The following is a 22,111-nucleotide window of genomic DNA, read 5'->3' on the forward strand; positions in this document are numbered from 1 at the left end:
CCAACTCCGCCTCACTGCGCCCCGCTGCCAATCACATAACCCTTGCACCGCTCCCTTCGCACCCCGGTTAGCCAATCCGCTCCAGGCTCGATTACTCGCTCTCCCGCTGATGTTAAGACTACCCCGAGCTCCCAGAAGAGATCTGACTTCAGACGTATCAACAACTGGCGCCGCTCACACTGCTTGCGAGCTCAACAGCCATGAAACCAGGGATCAACAACTACCTTTCGCGTGCCCTATGTGCATATCACTCGGTAAGTGTTAATCTTCCTCTCTAACTACATTTTTGCATTTTCCTTTTTACCATTCTGTCAATCCTTTCATCTTCAAAAAAGCCATGCAAATAGGCTCTGTAACACTTGGAATACACTTTTTAAAACATATATAAGCTCCCCTCTAACACTCAGAGCTAAAAAGTGCGTTTGTAAGTTAAACTATAGCAGCGATCATGGCCTCATCAGGTACCTCATTTTTCTCACTCTTGTTCATATAATGTTTATATTTTTACTGTTTTTTCCCCGTTTGTAAATACTCGATGTTATTTCTTTTCAGACTCTGAGATAAACCTGCTCAACTCCTCTTTTTTTGAGTATCTCGATCGAATTGGTAGGTTTGGTTCATTCTTGTTCCCCTTCTTAACAGCTAATTGTACAAGAAAAACAAAACATTAACCCTCTTTTTTCATTTTTATCAAACTTTCTAGATATCTCTGACTTGGACACCTTTATTGGTACGAGTTCCCCGAATTCTTCACCACCAGTGCTTGTGCGATCCACAGGAAAGAATATTCGTCTCTCCACACGGGACAGACAGCATTTGCTCTCTACGCTAGATCGCCCTGCTTCATCTGGCCCCAGTTCCATCCCCGTCGGAGCTTGTTCTCTCCCGCAACCCTCTGGGAAAAACCTGCGCCTGGCCGCCGGGGACAGCCAAGATTTGCTCTCTGAGCTCACTCCCGATGCTCCGGCCGATCGGAGCCCCAGAAACGCTTCTAATTCTCCGCCATCAGACACACGAAATGCACCGCGCCTGCCTTTGAGACCCAATCACGGTCAGTCTCTCTAGGTTCTCGCTTTTTTTGTCATTTCTTTTTTAAATTAAAAACTAACCCTTTTCTATTTAACTTTACTAACTGTTTGTATCTTACCCTCAAATTCTCAGGGCGTCTCAGAAGGAGGAGTAGCAGGACCCGCAGGATCGCAAGGACAAGGAGGACAACGCGAACACGCACCCGAAGGCAGCTGGCGTCAATCGCTCTTCGTGCGGTATCTCTGTTCGCTGAATTAGTTCAGCTCATCTTATAAAAACTTTGTTTTTGATATTTTTTTTTATTTTGCTTTTCAAACATACTTTCTTTTGTGGTTTTTTCTTTTAATATATTCCTGTTAAACAATAATAATAAAATAAAATGGATAACCAGGAACAAGATATTACAGACCCGTTTCTTGCTTTAGAAACAGCGTTAGCTAGGTTAAATGAAAATATACACCATTCTCAGATTACATATTCACAAAACAGTGAGCAACCTGAGGTGATCAATAATAATGATCCTTTAGAATTGCTTAATTTAGCTCTTGCCCGATTAGCACCCAATGAAAGTGCCTTTCAAAATATTTCTTTGAGTTTGGGATTGGATCATGATGAGATCCAAACAGAGTCAGACGCGGTTCATTCACAAATGAGTCTGACACAAAACATCTCCTCTTCTGATCCGTTTTTAGCAATTAATAGAGCTTTAGAAGCTTTGGCCCAAATACAAAATGAGGTTCAAATACCGCCAGAGTTATTGAGTCAAATAAACAGGCTAAATCAAAATCGTTTCATTGATTCTCAAAGCCAGCATTCGCTAGTCTTTTCCCCAGAAAATGCGTGTCCCAACGAACCGCTCAGCCGCAGCCCCCCGGTACAGCTGTCAACCACTTTCAATGACTCTAATCCTCATCAATCACTCAGCTCTCCCGCAGACATTGTCTCTGCGAACGAGCCACTTAACCCAGTAAACCATGATCACTCCTTTCAACAAGGGGGTAATCCAGACCAGAGTTGCGCCAGTAATTCAGCACAACCCTCTATAGTTGTTAGAAATAAATTTAATAACGTTGAAATTAGAGAAATTTTGAATTTTCCTCCTCCAAACGATATACCCGACTATGCGCATTATTATCAAGGCGTAATGTCTAGTGCACGTGAAATATTAAACAGGGTTTTCTCTCACGCACGTCCAGGTGATTATATCCAGTTAGAATTGATAGGCCAACAGTTACAAAATAATGTTTCAGTGATTTTACGTGATAATCATGATTTATCTGAATTTGAAAATTTATTCTTGAGAGCGGTACAGTCAAACTGGTCAGTAATGTGTGATGGCTCGTTGGAGGTTGTAGCTCAGATTGTTACACCCCCAAATGGCAGTGGGAAAAGATTGCTTAAACACATACTCGACAGCGAAATTGTGAAAAAGAAAAGACGGTTTTTATACGTGGTCCATAACCCCTCGAATAAGTTGTGTTTTGCTACAAGTGTTGCCCACCTTCTGCAACCCGATTTTAATGACTATCAAGCACAAACATTAGCTAGAGAAATTCAACAAAAAGCTGGTCTAAATGATCAAACGCCTGTTGGGTTTAATCAAATAATTACATTTGAAAGGTTACTAGGATGTAAAATTATAGTATTTTACCGTAACGAGCATGATCGCACCCTTTGTAAATTTCAGACTAGTACAGTGAATAGCGCAAAAACCTTGTGTTTATTTTTATTTGACAATCATTACTACGCTATCAAAAATCTTAAAGGATTTTTGGGCACAGCGTATTTGTGTACTCATTGTTACATAGGCTTTAACCATGTGTTATCCCATTTCTGCCCTGCTCGTTGCTCAGTCTGTATGCAGCCTGACTGTAACGAGCATTTCCTCTCCCCTATTGTATGTACCGATTGTAATCGCACCTGTAGATCTCGTTATTGTTTTGAGAGCCATAAAAAACTCGTTGAGAGGCGTGAAAGGTCTGCCAGCAACTGTGACCTCTACAGGAAATGTATCAAGTGCTCAAGGCTATATTACTTAGCAGCATATGAAAAACCTCACAAATGCCAAAAGAGAAAATGCCAAATCTGTCGTCAGGAAATCTCTAGTGATCATCAAACACATCAGTGCTATATGCAGGTTTTACAACGCGAAACAAAACATAATAACAAGTTGATTTTTTATGATTTTGAAACTTTTGTTAACGAACACGGTGAGCACAGCCCTTTTCTGGTGTGTACAAAAACATCAGATGGTAAATCTTGGAGCTCTCAGGGTGAGCATTGCGTTGAAAACTTTCTTACTCATTTTAGACGCCCCCTCTTCAAGGGCTCAATCTTTATCGCTCATAATGCAAAGGGTTTCGATGCGTACATTATCCTTCGCGGGTTAGTTAGGCGAGGATTAAAACCAAACTTGATAATGCAAGGTTCCAAAGTGATCAGCTTTACAGACCCAGACTTTAATCAACGTTATATAGACTCGTCATGCTTCCTACCTATGCCATTGTCAGCTATCCCGAAAGCGCTGGGATTTTCAGATAGTGTTAAAGGTTTTTTTCCTCATTCTTTCAGCTCCAAACAAAACCTAACTTATGTTGGACCGTACCCTCCCCCTTCCGCATTTAGTCTCGAGCGCATGACATCAAAAGGCAGAGAGGAATTTTACAAATGGTATGATTCAGTCAGCTCTGGCCCCTTCAATTTCATGAAACAGGCGCTGTTATACTGTAAAAATGATGTTGAAATTCTAGCTCGGGGTTGCGCATTGTTTAGAAACGGGTTTATTGAAGAGACAGGAGTAGATCCTTTCAGTCGCAACACGCTTGCAAGCGCTTGTCTTAAAACGTATTTGACAAACTTCATGCCTGCCAATTCTCTGGCCCTGCCCTGTCCTTTAAATTACCATAATCAGGTGAAATCATTTTCCTCATCCTCATTTCAATGGCTCGAATATCTCTCGTTTACGCAAGGTGTTTTTATCAGACATGCGCTCAATCAAGGAGAAAAACAGCTCGGTAGTTATTATGTAGATGGATATTCCGAAAATAATGGTAAAACATACGTGTGGGAATTTTTGGGCTGCTACTTCCATGGGTGTATTAAGTGTTTTTCCAATCAGTCCGATGTTAACCCCTTGGTAGGTTCCTCTTTTGCAGAGTTAAACAGCGCCACTCAAGACAGGCTCGCTAGATTGAGAGCTGAGCATAATGTCTCTCTTGTTATAATCTGGGAGCATGAGTGGACCGAGTTAAAACGTAGTGATGAGAGTGTAATCAGCTTTCTCAAACGTTATGATCCACCAGAGCCTTTGAACCCCCGCCATGCCCTCTTTGGAGGCCGTACAAGCCCAGCACAACTTCGCTGTAGTGCCGGCCCCCGTGAGAAAATCAACTATGTCGACGTGACCTCCCTGTATCCATATGTAAATAGTACATGTAGTTACCCCTTAGGTCATCCTCAAATAATCTTTCGAAATTTTCAGCACCCTAAAAACTACTTTGGGTTTATCAAAGCTGCCGTTTACCCACCACGACGGCTCTATTTTCCGGTCTTACCATTTAAAACAAAATCAGGAAAACTTCTCTTTACTCTCTGTCGCACTTGCGCTGAAATGAACAACCAACAAGGCGTGTGTAACCATAGTAACGAGGATAGAGCACTGAGAGGGGTGTGGACCACTCCCGAGTTTAACCTCGCATTAGAAAAGGGTTATGAAATAGGTCGAATCACAGAGGTATGGCACTTTGAGAGACAGAGTAACACAATATTCACAGACTATGTACATCATTTCCTGCGCAAAAAACAAGAAGCTTCAGGCTACCCATCAGATGCTGTAACTGAGGAGGCTAAACAGCTTTACATTAAAGACTACCAGGCTAAGCAAGGAATAACTTTAGACCCTGAAAACATAAAACTAAACCCTGCTAAAAGACAAATGGCCAAACTTTGTTTAAACTCTTTTTGGGGAAAATTTGGTCAGAGAAATAATCTCACACAGAGCAAACTGGTGAGTGACCCAGAGGAATTCTTTAACCTCATGTTCTCTCCAAAATACAAAGTGAGCTATTTCTCTTTTGTCAGTGATGATGTGGCTCTTATTCAATGGTGTTATGGTGACCTCTGCACTCCGCTCCCAAATTCCACAGATAACATCTTCATTGCGGCCTTCACTACTTCATATGGGCGTATGAAACTCTACAGTTACTTGGATCAGCTGCAGGAAAGAGCTATTTACTATGACACTGATAGCGTAGTGTATCTCACTAAAGAAAATCAATCTGAACTAGAAACAGGCAGGTATTTAGGCGAGCTAACAAATGAGTTAGACCAGGATGATTTCATTACAGAGTTTGTTGCAGCAGGACCTAAGAGTTATGGTTACATGACCAGAAAAGGTAAAGTTGTTTTGAAAGCAAAAGGAATCACACAAACACATGATGTCTGCGAGAAGGTCAACTTTGAATCTGTAAAGACTCTTGTTGACAATTACATTGATAACTGTGAAGGAGGGTCTACACTTGAGGCCCCTCAGCACAGTATCGTTCGTAATAAATCAGCCTTTTCACTACAAAATTCATCATTTCCCAAAAAATTCCGTGTTGTTTATGACAAGCGTAGATTGCTGCCAGGAGGTCTGACTTTACCCTTTGGTTATTGATTTTTTGTTATTTGTTTTTGTTTGTTTTTTAAAAAATGTTTCAGCCTGCTTTAATCGAGTTTGACCCCAGACTTCATGTGCCATTTTCCTGTATGGTTGTCGGGCCAAGTGGCTCTGGAAAGACCTTTTTTGTGAAATCTGTATTGGAAAACTGTGTACATGTTTTGAACAAGCTTATTGACAATGTTGTGTGGGTTTATACATCCTTTCAACCTCTGTATTCTGAGCTTCAAGAGAAAAATAAAAACATTAAATTCATCGAGGGCATTCCTGAATCATTTCAAGATGAGACCTTGTTTCCCTCACACCAAAGTCATCTCATTGTACTGGACGATGTTATTTTTCAAGCAGCTAATCATCCGGAAGTGGTCCGGATTTTCACTCAATACAGACACCATAAAAATATGAGTGTGATGATTTTGAGCCAGAACGTGTTTTTGCAAGGTAAACACAGCAGGACGATCAGTCTGAACAGTACTTATATGGTGTTGTTTAAAAACCCTCGTGATAAATTACAAGTTAATACACTAGCTAGACAAATATACCCAGGACGTGTGCAATACTTTTTGGAAAGTTTTGAAGAAGCTACAAGAGAGCCACATGGATATTTATTGATAGATTTAACCCCCACCTGTCCAGAGCAACTAAGACTGAGAACAGGGATACTACCCTCTGAAAAGCTGTGTGTTTTCTTGCCCAGGAAAAAATAATAGAAACAATGTCTGTAAGATTGAGAAGAAACTTAGCTTTACTGAAAACACTATCGACAAGTTCCCCTAAAATCCGTAAGGTTATTTTACAACAGTGCTCGCCCGATTTTATTCAGTCTGTTTGTGAGATTTGTATGAATCTTTTAAAAGGAAATATTCCAGTCACAGATTGTCAGCATAAGAAGTTGAGACGGTATAGAGAGAAAATCAGACAGATGGCCAGCAGACGAGAGGGTGTTAGAAAGAAAAGAAAATTAATCACTCAAAAGGGGGGTTTTCTGTTACCTTTGCTCACAACGGTTCTACCCATTGTTGCTGACCTGGCAATCGGGGCCATTCGCAAATAAAGATGCAGAAAATGTATCTGATCTCACCTGAGCAGATCAAACGCTTAAATGAAACACATGCAAATGCTTCTCGAGTGAATATCAGAGAGAAGGCAGAGGATGATCTGGATAGTGAAATGAGACAAGTACTGGAGACTCAAGGTCTAGCACCAGATGAGAAAATTAAAAAGTATAATATGCTTTTACAAAGGTATCTGGTGCTTGAGAGACAGAAATCAGATGAAAGCAGAAATATAACACTGAGACTGCCCAGAGAGCATAAAGGGGGTGATAGTGAGAGATCCGATGAATATCATGTGGAAGAAAGCGCAGAGGGGGGAAAGACGGGAAGTGTGAATAAGGTTTTACACGATGTTTTAACCCACATAAATCCACGTTCAAAGAGAAACACTGAATATCTAATGCGTAGAATATTAGCATCAAAAGGTCACATCGGCTGGAGTGAGGAGGGTGAATTGATGCACAGAGAAAAGCCCATAGTAGGTAGTCAAATGCTGGACCTGATGAAATTTTTAGCAAGTCCCCGTGCAAGTGTGAAACCCATAGGCTGGAGCTCTCTCGCGAGAATGTTGGCGGATGTAAAAATACCCCTATCAACTATTGGAAACTTATCAGCTAGAAGAGAAATAGCAGCGTTAAAAGGAGAAACAGGAGAATACCACACATCATCTGAGGATGATGTTATTGTTAAGAAAAAGAAGAAGAAGAAGAAAAGCAAGAGCATCACGCCGTCTTGGGTGTATTTCTGATGTAATCAAAAACCAAAAAATAAAACCTTATTGTTTTTAAAAGTTAATTGTTTCTCATGTTTTTATATAACAAAAAAGCACAAATACACCACTTTTTTCCGAAAGAAAACGTTTGATAGTTTTATTGAAATATTTTTAACACAAATGACAATCATTAAAAGCTTTCAGAGAACACGAAGTTTGATTAAAATTGCTAGCCTTACATATTAATACACATCTGATAAATCGTTTTACAAAACACGAGACCATGCTATCATTTTTGATTTGGTCAGAGCTATATAAAGCAAGTACATCCTCATAACTCTTTCCACGCGATTTGTTAGCCAGAAAAAATATGCAGTGTTGACCACATACAGTGGAGATTGTGGCTTGTAGCTGTCTTTGATGAAAAGATACTCGTTTAGCATGTTTTTTCAAAAATGTTACAATACTTTTCGGGTAAAAAGGATAATCTGGTGGGAATCCAAATGAATCGTAAAAACTTGCACCTCCGTCTTGATCTAAAGAAATAGCCAGCCAGTGAGTTCCAGGTTTGTTCCTAGGATCTGTATTTATGATCATATATGTAGGCCTTTTAAACGAGCGTTTGAGTAATGTTAATAATTCATCTTCTGCATATACTCCAAAAAAACTATCGCCCACTAACAGTCTCATAATACTTTCCAATTCGTGATTGTTCATGATTCAATAAAAAAAAGTGAAACCTTAGTAATAATCAACCAAAACTTGTCTTTTGGAATTGATCTCGAGAATGGAATCATAACAAGCATAAACGATCAGTGTCGTTGTGTGAGGCAGGGGCACTCTGAAGCGCATTTCAAGTCTCAAGTTCCCATTTATCACAGGTGACAAGGCCTGATTGTCATCTGAAGGATTCATATTGAAAACAAACAATGTATATCCTTGTTCAAACTCCTGTCTGTCAATGCACAAGGACAAATCTTTCAGGTTTCTCCCGGTAGCAGTGTACAGGCTGTAAAACTCTCTTACGGACTGATTTTCAGCAAAATTGGGTTGAAACGCTTTGGCTGGTATTTGCTTACTCTCATGACACAGAGCCAAAAACTCTAGATTATTGTGTTGGAAATTGAAAGGGCATAAATCATATCGACCTGTAAAAGCCTCATGGTTAACCATGCCTATGACTAGGTAACGGGGAAGTGAGCCCAGAAACAGATTCTCATGATGTGATATCCGCGAGTTCTCGGGTATTGAAAATGTTTTTACATTAATCCGGGAGATGGGATACAATGCATTCGCTTGCATGAGAGCGGACGCATGGCCAACACGGACAGCGGGGGAGACCGTGACTTTCCTTACGAACAATGATGCCCCAACAATATTGAGATGGTAATTGGCATTTTGAGGCGCCATGAGGGTGAAAGCATCGTTGGCTCTTGTGAGTTTAATCCGTAGATCCACATTATTTAATAAGAGTTTTTCGCAGAAAAATATGTCTGAATGTAGCGGACCGATCACATGGAACTCTCGCGAGCGTTCACTGTAAACTGCCCTCCGGACTAAGCCCCTATTCGGGCCGTTATTGATAACATGGGAGTCGTGTGAGCCAGCAGTATCTTTGTAAAACAGACCTGCACTAAATTGAGTTTTCAGAGTTTCTTCTGAGTAATTTAAATATGTTTCAATTATGGCTCTATATGCATGTGTCGAACTCGCTTGTGAAATCAGTCTGTCGCCCAATGTGACGTCACACTGACTGAAGATGGTGTTTAAAGGGTAATTTATAATTCCAACATTAGCGTCTGCTGCAATATCGCTACCATCATGGTTTGTTATTTTCATTCTTAAACTGAGCAGTGTATCATTCAGATCTAAGTAATGCAAGCCATTTCCGGGGACATAAAATTCCAGAGGTCCCCGATCTGTGAGCGCTGTTACTGGTAGAATTTCTGAATAACATTTGTCCTCGATAGACATCTGAGTGAGTGGGGCTGTAAAAATATCTAACTCACTCAAGGTGCATTCGTTTGATCTCTCGTGAAGTAAAGACATTGCTGATTGCTTCTTAGTTGATGTTGTGTTTAGAATATATCAGTCTTGCGTCCTCTCCGTCCCACGGTTTTCCCACTCTGTCTCTTTTTCACCGTTTTCCTGCGCTTTTTAAACCCTCTCAACCTCTGACCAGGGGGTCGCTTCAAGGGTCTGCGGGAAATTAGGGTCAGCCCCGAACCCTCTTGCTGTTCTGGTGTGTTCGACCGAGTTAAATTTGAGAGTGATGAGGTGACAATATCAGAAGCAAAACCTTTGACAGCAGATTTGAGGTGAGGCTTTGCGATGCTCACACCCCTCTTTATGAACGGGGTTACAAATCTAAACAATTTAGAGAAAATAGACGCTATTCCGCGCCCGTAAATTACAGGCGCACCTGAAAATCCGGGCAGACCGTTACCAGCCTGCGTTTGATAATACCCTATAAATCTATTATTATCCATTTTTTTTTTGTTGTTGTTGTTGTTGTTTTGAGTTATGCAAGATCCTTGACAGGACGGAAATGTAGCTTTACTATCGTTTTACCGTAGGTAAAGTTTACAGGCTCGTTCTGATCGGTTTTGATTTCAATATGGATATTTTCAATTTGTCTTCGTGCAACTGGAATATAGTCTGGTTTGTTAAAAGATAGGGTCACGATATCTCCGTAATTGCCCTCTATTTTCACAGTACGCAGTAGTGGGGAGTAGCTATCACCCACGAGCTGTAAGGCTGCTATATCAGAATAACAGAATAGATGATAACAGCCAGCCTTTATATCTGCAGGATATGGTGCAAATTTGCGCTCAAATCGTTGCCATACACCTGCTGGTACACCAAGCATATATGCGAGAGGCGGAAAAAACCTTAGTTGATATATTCCCCCAGCTGTGAATTCAAACTTTTTAACAATGGGATGATATTTTAGATAAATATCACAGCCGATACGCCTCAGGCAGGCCTCAATCTCAGCTCTCAAAGTTTCAGCATGATCATAAAACCCGGCGCGTATTTTGGTTTTAACTACGTTGTCAGGGTCAGCATCACCCTTTCTCCTATATTCAAAATAAGCCTTATCATTCGGGAGATTAAGCCATGTATAGGGATATGAAATTTCAGTGAGAGCAACCTCCCATGACCCATCGAGATTGAGATGCTGGGCGAGATCCACACGGAAACAGCTACTGGTGTTAGTTTTAAATACATTCAAACTTGCATTTGATGGAAGCGTGACGTAAAAACCCTGCGACCTGACAGTCATTGCTAACCCGTTACCAAGGTTACCAAGGTGCGTGTGTGGTCCGAAGTTTGTTATGCGATGGTTTTAAGCTCACTGGCTTTAACCCAGCTATTAAATTTCTCAGGCCAGCTCCTCCATTTGACCAGGAAATAAACCTGTCCCCTCTGTTTACGTTTTGAGAGAATTTTCTCTATGTGATAGAGCTTACCCTTGACAAGAGTGATTTTCTGCAGCTCATGCTCATAAAAACTACCGATAATTTCTTCCCCGTCATAATCTTTGATTTTATAAACGGGAGGATCTCTAGGTATGCATTGGTCAATAGTAAACACTTCGCTTGTGAATGTTTGCTCATACCGCTTATCAAACACACCTCTGACTTTAGAGAGCCTAACATGATCACCTTTTTTAAATTTCATGGGGTTTTTTCTACAGCGAGAAGAGGTGCCATACAGGTTTTGAAATACTAAGGCTGTGTTGTCTGAATTTACTTGATTCGGGGTCATTTTTATGGAACGATGGTAACTACTGTTATAGCTGTCTAATAAATCTTGTAAGACATCGATATATCTACGTGTATTTGCAGCAGTGAAATATCTATACATTTTACTTTTAAGAGTTCTATTAAACCTTTCACAAACTGATGCTTTTAGATCGCTCCCTGTAGCAAAATGATTTATACCATACTTTTTCATTAAAGATTGAAAACTGGAATTAAAAAATTCCTTACCGCTATCTGTTTGGAGTTTTTGTGGGATTTGGCCATGTTTCAAGACAGATTCAAATGCTTTAGTGACTTGAACGCCTGTTTTGTTTTTCAAGATTCTTGCATAAGCTTTTTTAGAGAAAACATCTATAACTGTAAGTAAATATTGATAGCCATCATTATGCTCGGCTAACGCTCTCATATCACAAAGGTCTGCTTGGTATTGATTAAGAGGTCTGGGGACAAACACACGGTTTCTCGGAAAGCGCAGGCGTGCAGCTCGGTGTAAGGTGTAAGCGTCTTGTCCAGAGAGGAATTTCTGTGCTGTTTGCGCGTTAATCTTTGTACCAGTTTCATCCTGTATGCTTTTAATCAATTTTTCCACACCGCAAAAGCTACCAGGGTGAGCTGGGTCATAATATGCACGTTTCAATAGATTCTGCTCTGCCATGTGTGATCTTTCAAGTTATGTTTAACTATGGTTTTATTTCATTATGAGCGGCTAGTTTTATGTCATGTAACGAGTTTGCAAATATATTTTTTATTTGATATAATTAATAACATTATAGTTTGTTTCTTTTCTAGTGAAAAAATAATTAGTTTGATTTACTACAACGCTTTTCCAAAAAAGTTTTATTTGATGTAACGGTTTTCCACAAACTATTTAATCTGATGTCATGGAAGCAATAGATTTGAATGGGTGCGAAACAAATAACAAGATTGATTGTTGCAATGCTTTTCCAAAAAAGTTTTATTTCAGGTAATGGTTTTCAACAAACTATTTAATCTGATGTAATGAACAAAACAATAAACATGAACAAGAAAAGTTCTAAAAACTAACAGAGAAAAACATTTAAAAGTAAAAATAAGAAAAATAAAAAACATGTTAAGAAAAATAAATGGTAAAAGGGAGAGAAGAAAAAACGATTACTAGGGGAGCCAAAGGGAGTATTTGTCATATAGTACTTTATCAATTGTGGTCCGGGTAACTTCTGTAACGCTTGACTCAATTTCTAACAGTGCGGTCTCTATATCACTGGCCTCTCGGAGTTCAAAGAGATATGCTTGGGCCACACCTCTGACTTGAGCCGCTGGTGGTGAAAAACCCTCTAACCGCAAAATTTGTAATAATGTGTTGGTGAAATGTCCATTCCATAATCTTCTGCTGAGTTCATCATAGTACTTGAAAAAGTAATATTTTTCCAGTGGGAAAAGACATGAATGTCGTCTTTGTGAGGGATGTGACACCTCACATCCTTGACAGACATCTTGTCTGTGTTTCTGGAGCAAGGAGTTAACGAGGTATTTTACAGTCAATTTTATAAGTTCAAAAACAGCAGTAGGGAGTAGAGTCGCGGCCTCATCGATGTCCGCGGGCGAAGGCTCGTTGTCTTCAGACTCTCGGAAAAGAGCCCGGCACACAGGGTCGCCCAAGGCCCACAGCGATGCACCGGAGATTGCGGTGCTTGAGGGGCTCTGCTCCGGTGATTGCCACCCGAGAGCCGCTAGTTGTGGATGGCTGGGCGAGTTCCAGCCTTGCGGTGATGAGGGCGGGGGTGGAGGCATAGCGGCCGGAGACGCTGAGGCCTGATGCGGGCTCTCGAACAACGGACTGGATGGCGGAGTAGCCAGATCGATTGGCGGAGTGGGTGGCGGTGTAGCCAGGTCGATTGGCGGGCTGGGTGGCGGTGTAGCGAGATCCATTGGCGGGCTGGGTGGTGGTGTAGAAGCAGCTGATGGTCGGAGGGATGATGGAGATAGAGAGCCGAGGGGTCCAAAGCTGTGGTTAGTCATGGTTGTTTTAAGTAGCGGATGAGAGAGCGATTGCGGTTTTTAAGGGCTAGGGGTAGGAGAAGGCGGGGTAAGGGGGGGCCGGAAGTGGGGGTGGGGGTATGTTGACCGTGGCGGGTTATTTCCAACCATCACCAACTCAGTTGTACTTTTACTCATTTTGAACAGGTTTAATATTGTCGCATTGTTCTCAGCCATCATGTTGAGCCAGTGCTGAGTCGGAATCCGAAGCAATGTGCTGAAAACCCCGGACTGGGAGTTTGTAAGGTCGATCACAAAATCATCTGTGCAAGCTTGCTCGCATGTTTGTCGACTAACTCTACATACCCATCTGCAAAATGGAGTGCTCTTGGTCTCCCACTGGGTGTATGTGACGGTTTTGGTCACCGTGTTTTCATTCCGGAGTCGTTTGTGTTCTTGGGTGAATGGAGGGAATGAGTCTTCCTGTTTGAAAACCCGATGCGTCTGTGTTTGCTGGTCTCTGGTTCGCGGTTGCTGAGAGCTGGTTTCCCGCAGGCTTCTCTCTATTTCAGGGGTGGTAATGAGTGTAATAACCGCCCAGTCAGAGCTAGTAAAAGCGATTCGCGGTGTTAACGGTCCAAAACTTTCACCGGCTTTGAGCTGATAGAAAAAGATTTCACTCTGTGGTAGGCTGAAGGCATAACCCCAAAACCTGCCATTGTTGAGGCTGAATCTTTGCTCCAAACGGTTGGCCGCTGCTGTTGGCTGCACTCTGCAGAGATGTAGTCTTCTGAGTTCAGACGCCGTGGCGGAAGCTCTGTAGCAGTTTACAGGAGTTTGAGAAAGCACCGTTAGGTCGGTAGGTCTCACGGCCATGCTTCTTTGAGAAAAAAGAGAAAGCTTGCTTGTTTATTCTGAGAGAGAAAAAAACAGTTAAATTTAAGCTGAAATGTTAGATTATTTATCCTGAATGCCAGTAAGTGAATTAACCTATGGCTGAGAAGGTAAATCGAGCCTGGAGCGGATTGGCTAACCGGGGTGCGAAGGGAGCGGTGCAAGGGTTATGTGATTGGCAGCGGGGCGCAGTGAGGCGGAGTTGGTCTCAGGGGGGAATTTTCAAACGAGGTAAGCAGCGCATTCGGGAGCAGAGCGGGGAGCGAACAAGCAGGAAAAAATTGTGCTCTGGAAGCTGTTGCGGGATCGGTGCGATTAAGAGCGAGGTAGAACTTAGACTCTGCGTAGAATTTTAGAGGTAGCTAGCAAGAGGCAAGTTTTTGAAGAAAAAAGAGTAAGGAGCTTTCCCAATGTTTTTGGATTATAGCGCTTTTTTTTTGGGAATAGAGGGGTAGCTAACAAGTTATTCTAGGGGTTTTGGAGAAATCGCGGAGAAATTTTTAAAAGGAGTTTTGGCTTTGTTTGGCTGAGCATGAAGGGAGCCGCGGGGCGCTGAATTTGAGAAAAAAGACTAAGGATTTTTTCAGGATTTTCCCTGTTATCGAATATAAGGTTTTGGGAATAGAGGGGGTACCCTAACAAGTTATTGTAGGGTTTTGGAGAAATAGCGGAGGGTTTTTTAAGGAGTTTTCCCTGCTTATGTATCTAAGGATTAGGTTAAGGGGGCTGCGGGGATCGCGAGTTGTTTTTTCTGAGTATGAGTTTTATTCTAAATCTACAAATGCATATAAATCGAAATAAAGTTTTCCCCCAAGGCATGCAGCATGTGTTTGTGGCCATACTGAACGTTACAAAAGCACAAGTTTAACTAAACAATTTTAATATGGTTTAATACATTTTTAAACACATGAGCACGGAGCCCGAGAGAGCACGGTCCGGAGACACGGGCGCGCCCCCGCGCGCCCAGACACACAGCCTCGGGCGCGCGTGGGCGCGCGCACACACTGACCCACCACCAGATGGCGTTTTTTGAGCATAAAAAAATAAATAAATTTTTTAATTGCTTAAAGAAATAAAAGAATGCTATTTTGATATATAAGAAACTTTCTAAATAATCAATTATATTTTTATGAATATCATATTTTTATGAATATCATATTTTTATGAATATCATATTTTTATGAATATCATATTTTTATTATTTAATTACTTCCTACTTCCGGACTTCCGGAGGTAATTTAATTAGGGGCTAATTTAATTAGGGGATAATTTAATTACTTCCTACTTCCGGACTTCCGGAGCTCATGAATAATTAATGAGCTCCGGAAGCAACCTGTCACTTTTTTTGACGAGAGGGGTATAATATCACTCTCTTTAGTGAGCAGTGTATTTAAATGTTCATTGGTCACATTCATTAATCAACTGAAAGCCTTTTCAAGCAGAGACACACAGCATTTATACATTCAAATGTGAGAATTTGGTGTCTGCCTATAAACTTGTATTATTTATTGATCTAATGGAAACATGGACAACAAACCAGATGTTAATCCAACAAGTTTATTATCATGGAAATTTAGGAAATTCATTTAGGAAATGAAATTTAGAAAAATACGTGTGAACTATGCTTTGTTTGCCGTCGTTTTCTTTAACCCGTTCTTTTAAAGACTAAGCTTTGGGATGTGAGGAGAACATGTGCTCCAGATTCCAGACTATGTTTCATCACATGTTTTTGGAATGTAATTCTGAAAAAGTTTTCCTAGGGTGACAGGTCTCCTGCTCTGACACTGGGACCCACTCATATGCCAGTTCAGCACAGGAGCAGCACAGACACACAACCTCTTATTCCACTCTCACATTCACACCGCGGGTGAAAAATCGCCAGTGAACCCTGAAGGATGACGTTGGACTGTGGGAGGAAACCGGAACAGGGCAGGTGGCGCTCCAAGGATTTATTTTTGAGTTATTTTGATGTGGTACTGCCACCTAGTGGACGAAAGGAAGAAATGAAAGAACAAATATAGAAATGATTGTATAAAGTTGAAAAATTAAACGAAAATTCTGCTACTAAAGTTTCATAAGTTTCATAAGATCATATTTACTGCTTTAGCCAAGCAGTGAAGCCCAGTCTGGAAATGACTGTTTTCACTGCTCTGCTTGCAAACAACTCAGTCTAACTTTTACTCCTGTATTCCTGTTTTTGCCCAGGTTTTTTTTTATTGTGCATGACAGGTTGTGTGATTGCAGATTAAATTTAAATTCCGACATGATATCTGACACAAAGGAACACCGAACCCTGTAGAACAAGAAAGTCAAACTCATTTTATATCACGGGACTCATGGAGCCCACTTTGATCCTGAGTGGGCCGGACCAGCGCAACTCTGCTTTCTTAACTACGCATTTAATTCCTGAGATATCTAAATATAAGTAACAGAAGAGCAGTAAGTCAGACTTTCTACAGAATAAGAAATTTGTCACCATGACTGTTTGGGTTTAAACTGTAAGAAATAAATGTGTAAAATTACAGTAAATATTCAGTAAATATTCAATAGACTGTCCTGTAATTATAAAACTGAACTCACAGAAAAAGTCCTTTTTTGTAGAAAATTTATAAAAAACAAATAAGCAAATTTCTATAATCAATAGTGAAAAATCAGGAACTTTTCAGTTATTTAGTTACGGTAGTGTAATGTGAATGCCCCTGTAGGGAGGTCTTCATTCGCTCAAAAAACTGGAAAACCTATAACCATTGTTCCATATGGCCAGTTTCACTGTTTCACTGTTTCACTATATTTTCAGTACTGATAAAGGGATGCTGGGATGCTGCAAAGGAAAAAACACAAGTATTAAACAAAAAGTATTAAACTATTCCACTTCGTAAATCTGAAAACGGTCTTACAGCTGACCTGTGTGGGCAGAAGAACACAGAATATCATTTACCATTAGATCCCGAATAATCAGCGGATCGAATTTACATACTGTCACTAACTCTGGACATTTTTGAATGTTTGCCATTTATGCTTAATATTTATCTAAATCAGTATTACATACTGTAAGATTCAAACATTAAGACAGATTTGATCTTTTGTTGCATTAATTGTTGCATTTAGAAGGACATTTCAATATTGTACATTACAGATCTGAGAGAAGGAAAAAAAAACAAGCTGAAAATGATTTGTGGTGTTGCAGAAATGTATGACTGCACATGTTTTCATTATGAACTAATATCTATCATTTGACTAAAATCTTAAAAGCTGTAAATGAATTGGCTCACTTAAAAAAAAAAAAGGAGCTTGATTGCCGGCATGTGTTTTGCACTGTGGGTCCCCTGTGGTGCTCTGAACCAGAAAGACCCACAAATACTTATGTACTGAGGTCAAATGCAAACATAACTTAGAAATAAATAAATAAATTTAGTGAATTTAAAATACCTACGTCCTTTTCCCCCCATCACTTTACAGGCACTGTTTTCTTGCAAAGTAGGATGAGTATGATGATGTAGCAGCTTTACCTTTTCTAAAGGTTTATTTTGTTTTTTTTTCAGGCCTGAAAAGTTGATGGGATACTGCCATCACCCTGCCAGCCAGATGGGTACCGTGGTCACCCAGCTTTGTGAACACAACAAGGCAATGTAGAGTTTTACGCTGATACCAGAGGTGCGTCAACTAAGAATCTCAGATGAGGTTGAATCTGTCAAGTTCAGAGGTAAAGCTTTCTGAATATTTTGTGAGCACAACAACTCAAGAAAGATCTGATCTAGGATTTCCAAATTAACACCATAAGTATTTCATAAAAGTCTCATAAAAGTGGAAACGTCAAGGCTGGAGGTGAAGGTTTCTGAAAATCTTGTGAATGCGTAAAAAAATCGCTAATTCCTAAGAAGTTAACGCAATCGTTTTGTTAAACCCCTTCAAGTATAAGGGAAATGTAATTAAAGGGGAAAAATTACAAAAATCTTCCAAATATTTAGGGACCTAAGAGTAAATAAAGTTCAGCACTATAACATTATGACCACATGAGGGCAACAGGAGATCTCCAAAAATGTCACCTGCAGTTTTGGAGGATAAAATATCATAGAATTTTATCCTCCAAAAATTTCCACAGATTGAAAGTTGACAGATTGATTGAAAGTTCACCTGCTGGAGCGAGTTCCCATGGAAATTCATTTTTTTGTTCCTTTATAATGGAAGAGAGCAAATTTAATGGAGACAAACAGAAGCTTTTTTATATTATTACATGAATAAAATAAATCATTAGTATTGATTTGGAGTCAGACATACTGTCAACAAATATTACTACACCGTTTTTTTGTGTCTATTACATGAAGCTATCCTGCTGTTGTCTGTTCTCCTCGATGCTGCTCTCTTTTTCTCGGGAGCTCGCCCCCACCTCTCCCCCCAGCAGAGGAGGAAGAGCTGAGACAAGTGAACAACAAGCCAAAGCCAGGCAGACAGGAGACTGTATAGGTGGGTGTTTTCCCCTTTTTTATGTTGAGTGCTCTCGCTCCGCGGCGCTCAGTTCGTGTGCTCTCTTTTAGGGCGTACCTTCGATAACGTAGAGGTGTTTTTTGTTGTTTCATCCCAACTCTTTCTGATATTTGGATCGTGTCAGCGCAGCAGCGGCGACAGCGGCAGAGGCTAAGCTAGGCTAGGCCTGAATCTCCCATCTCAAATACTTATGGACTTTGCAAAACAAACCTAACAGTCTCCAGGATCGGTAATGGTTTGCCTTATGGTGTTTATTTTATTTTATTTTGTTTTGTTTTACCTTTTGCTCGATGCAAGTGTTTAGGATTTGTTGAAGGCAGGTTTTGTTTTTCTTAGTGAACTTGATTGTTGTAGACACCGCGCTAGCAGGCTAGTGAGGCGCAGTAGAAGCTAATTACGTTAGCACTGGCTTGATGAATAACTCTTGTAGAGTGAGGCTCGGGGAAAGTTTAAGAAAACTCATAACATGAAGGTTTGAACTGGAGAGGCAAGGGTATAAACGTACTATGCACTCCGTAAACACGGGACTTTGTGGTTTGAATGGTTTGTGGTTTTGGTGAGCTGGAAGGTGTGCAGTGCTATTACATTACACGTCGAATCTTCTGTTTACGAAAACGGCGAGGTTTTAATGAACAGCTTCGTATTGCCGTTTTTCCCCGAGCTAGCTAGGGGGCTATCCAGAGCAGGTGAGAGAGAACAAGGAAGTGGCCAGGCACCTGGCTGACCGCATCGTAGCTTTTAGTGGAGTCAAAGTCCAATCTCGGCTTATCAATTTCCTATTATGTTACACCTGAAACGCCCATTCTCGGTGGACTCTTGGCGCTTCCAGGTGTTCCAGCGCCTACGGTGTGTGCTTGTGCTTTTAATTTCGTTCATTTTAGTCACTGTTTATTGTTTCTGCAGCTGTCTTTTGATGTGGTTTGCCAGGTAGAGGAGGAGAGAGACGGGATTTGTGGTGCTGGTTGTTGTGGTGGCGGATCAACGGCAGCCAAGGACAAAAGCAAGAACCTGTTGTGTAGGTCTGGACGGGGTGTGGTAAGGTGGCTGGCTGGAAAGGCAGGCGGGAAGGTGTGCTGGTTCCTTAGTTATTCTGCCCCTTGTGCAGACGCTTACAACATAGACGTCTTCTCAATTTACTGTTTTACAACTTATTTACAGAGGTAAAACAGTAAATTGCCAGAGGGAGCAGGTGTGTGTGTCCCTGTTTAGAGTGAGCTTTGAGCTTTCAGTTTGCTTCATGTGGCTTCGTTGTGATGTTAAGAAAAACATTAATATCACACAGACCAGCATAAGTTAGTGTTTTCAGAGTTGATCTAAAGTAACTGGATTGTTGATTTAGTTTGATACAGTCAGCTGATTGGACATGCCTGACATATTCCTGTTCATACCCTGCGGGCATATCTGTTTGAGTTTGTTGGGGCAGAGATGGAGGAGATTGTGGACAAGTTTGAACAAGTTGTTTGCTGTGATTTGCCTTCTCCGAAAGATTTAGAAATGAGGGACAGGAAAAAAGTAAAATCTGAAGTTGGGCACTTCTCTTGCTCCTAACCATGTTGTCTGTGGAGGCTGAAGTCTTGCTGCTCAGCCAGTTGTTTTAGCCAGGGCTATCATTTGTGAGTCTCTGTAATGACGGGCTTTCAGAGAAATACCATGGGTGTGTCCCTTTGACTGACACACACACACACACACAAGCTGGGGTTTTCTTATATTTGCTCCTCCTCCATGTCTCCCCACATGTCTCTCTTCCTCAGTCTATTTCCAGCAGTCACACCTGCAGTCTGTTTTTATTTAAACTTCAGCTGGGTGTGCATGGGAGATGTGTGATAATGGGTTAAATCAGAGTGTACAGGGTATGAAGCTGTGAAGCAAAACAGCCGTACAGCACCCTCCCTCTGTGCTGGTGGTTATTTTCTTGGAAAGGTTGAGTTTGGTTTGCACGTTTATGAACCTCATGACAGCAATTTAGAAGTGATTGCGTGCTTGTTTGCGGTTCACTTGTGGCAAATCTTTACCAATGGCTGAATATTGGATTTTAGTTTGTGTGACCATTTTTTAGTGAAGCAGTTAAGAGGGAATATTTTGCCCCATGCATGATTTCTGTGTTTTCTGGTAGTGATATTGATTAAAGCTAAAATTATGTGGGTGAATCTTGAGCAACCTTTACAGGTAGGTTCAGGGATGCACTGATTGGAAAATTGTGGTCCTAACGGTACAACTCTTTAACAGCATTTGGCTGACAGTTTTGTATCTTTGTAATCTTTCCCACCCCTGTTTTTGTGAGAGAAACAAAAATTCTCAATTGTTAACATTTGAACCTTTAGCCAATGTGAAGTAATGCGACACAACAGATAAATATCGGCCACTTGAGATGGGCAAATGTCTTTTCTGGATTCAAAAAGCTCGATATGTCGGGGTATCCAGAGGCTTAATTAAATCTAGCACTATCACAGAGCACACAGCAGAATATGAGTTGATGACATTTAGTTGACTCATGATAAAATCTAATTTAATTTATAAATGTTTGTTGTTGAATTTAATTTCCATCCCATTTTGGATTCCACAGATTAATTAAACAAGACAAAAGAAGTTCTGTTTTGCCCTTCAGCACATCTCTCTCTTCTGTACTTTTGCCACTCCTCTGTGGCAGGTTTATTTCAGTTCAGTTATTTATTTATGTCGTTTTTTTTTTTTTTTATTCCAGTTCTAATTAAAGTTCAGGGATAGTCACTTAATTAAAAAGGAAAGTGCGTTCTTTTTTAAGTTTAATAAATCACTCTAAGGTCTCTGAGTAATTGTGTTAAATGCCAGTATCAATGAAAATTGCTGTACTTAGGACTTTTGCCATAATCGAGCAGCCTCAGTTTGTTCAGAGAGTGGCCTTTTGATTGATTGATTTGGTTTCTTTTCTAGTTACCAGCTCTATTTATTAATTTCAGGAAGGTTTAGTCAGCTTTGGTGAGATGGAAAGACGAGCTAACGCAGATGGAAATGATTCTGTTCTGTGACATAAACTAGAGCTAAAAGAAGTTTAAAGTATTTTTTTCCACGGGTTTCTTGTCTTTTCTGGAATTGGCATGCAGGCTGCACTAGTTGTAGAGTATGTTGTTGTTCAGTTAATTACTAATTAATTAACTGACCTCTACTGGCTTTGTATTAAACCAAGCAGGTAGAGGTCACTCCTCCATCTGTTTTATATGATATAAAGTTAATGTGTTGGACTCAAAGTGCGTTCTTGGAGTTGTTAGAAAATTTCTTGACTTTGACTTAATGAATAACAAATATGACAAAAATAAATATTGTATTTGTTGATACCACCTTATATTATAAGTAGAGGTAAGTGATATGTAGTTATTAAAGTAATGCTGCTTTTGAGACTAAGCAGTACAACAAAAATGTATTACAGTGACTAATGGCATCCTATCAGTATCAGGGTTTTTCCTGGTTCAAAATGAGTCTTTGAAGGGCAGCTACACATGCAACCGCAGTTGGTCTGCATGTAGTTAACACAAAGAGTCTGTTACCCGATTTAACAGACGTCTGTGCTTTTTCCTGT

General features: G+C 40.5%; 2 protein-coding genes across 7 annotated transcripts in view; both read left to right on the forward strand.

Annotated features, from left to right (window-relative positions):
• Positions 1-200: 200 nt before the first annotated feature.
• LOC113023387 (uncharacterized) lies at positions 201-1,324 on the forward strand. Its single transcript, XM_026169394.1, has 4 exons — positions 201-254; positions 441-606; positions 704-1,051; positions 1,162-1,324. The coding sequence occupies exons 1-4, from the start codon at positions 201-203 to the stop codon at positions 1,302-1,304; spliced, it is 711 nt and encodes a 236-aa protein (XP_026025179.1). The 3' UTR covers positions 1,305-1,324.
• Positions 1,325-18,424: 17,100 nt separating this feature from the next.
• The window catches only part of ctnnd1 (catenin (cadherin-associated protein), delta 1), a 33,396-nt gene continuing 29,709 nt past the window's right edge, over positions 18,425-22,111 (forward strand). For 4 of the 6 annotated variants that reach the window (XM_026169882.1, XM_026169883.1, XM_026169886.1 and 1 more), the window contains exon 1: positions 18,425-18,537. The gene's annotated coding sequence lies outside the window, so the exon portion shown is untranslated. The other 2 variants (XM_026169887.1, XM_026169888.1) reach the window with 2 other exon arrangements.

Source organism: Astatotilapia calliptera, chromosome 6 (assembly GCF_900246225.1).
Source record: "Astatotilapia calliptera chromosome 6, fAstCal1.2, whole genome shotgun sequence".
Classification (NCBI taxonomy): domain Eukaryota; kingdom Metazoa; phylum Chordata; class Actinopteri; order Cichliformes; family Cichlidae; genus Astatotilapia; species Astatotilapia calliptera.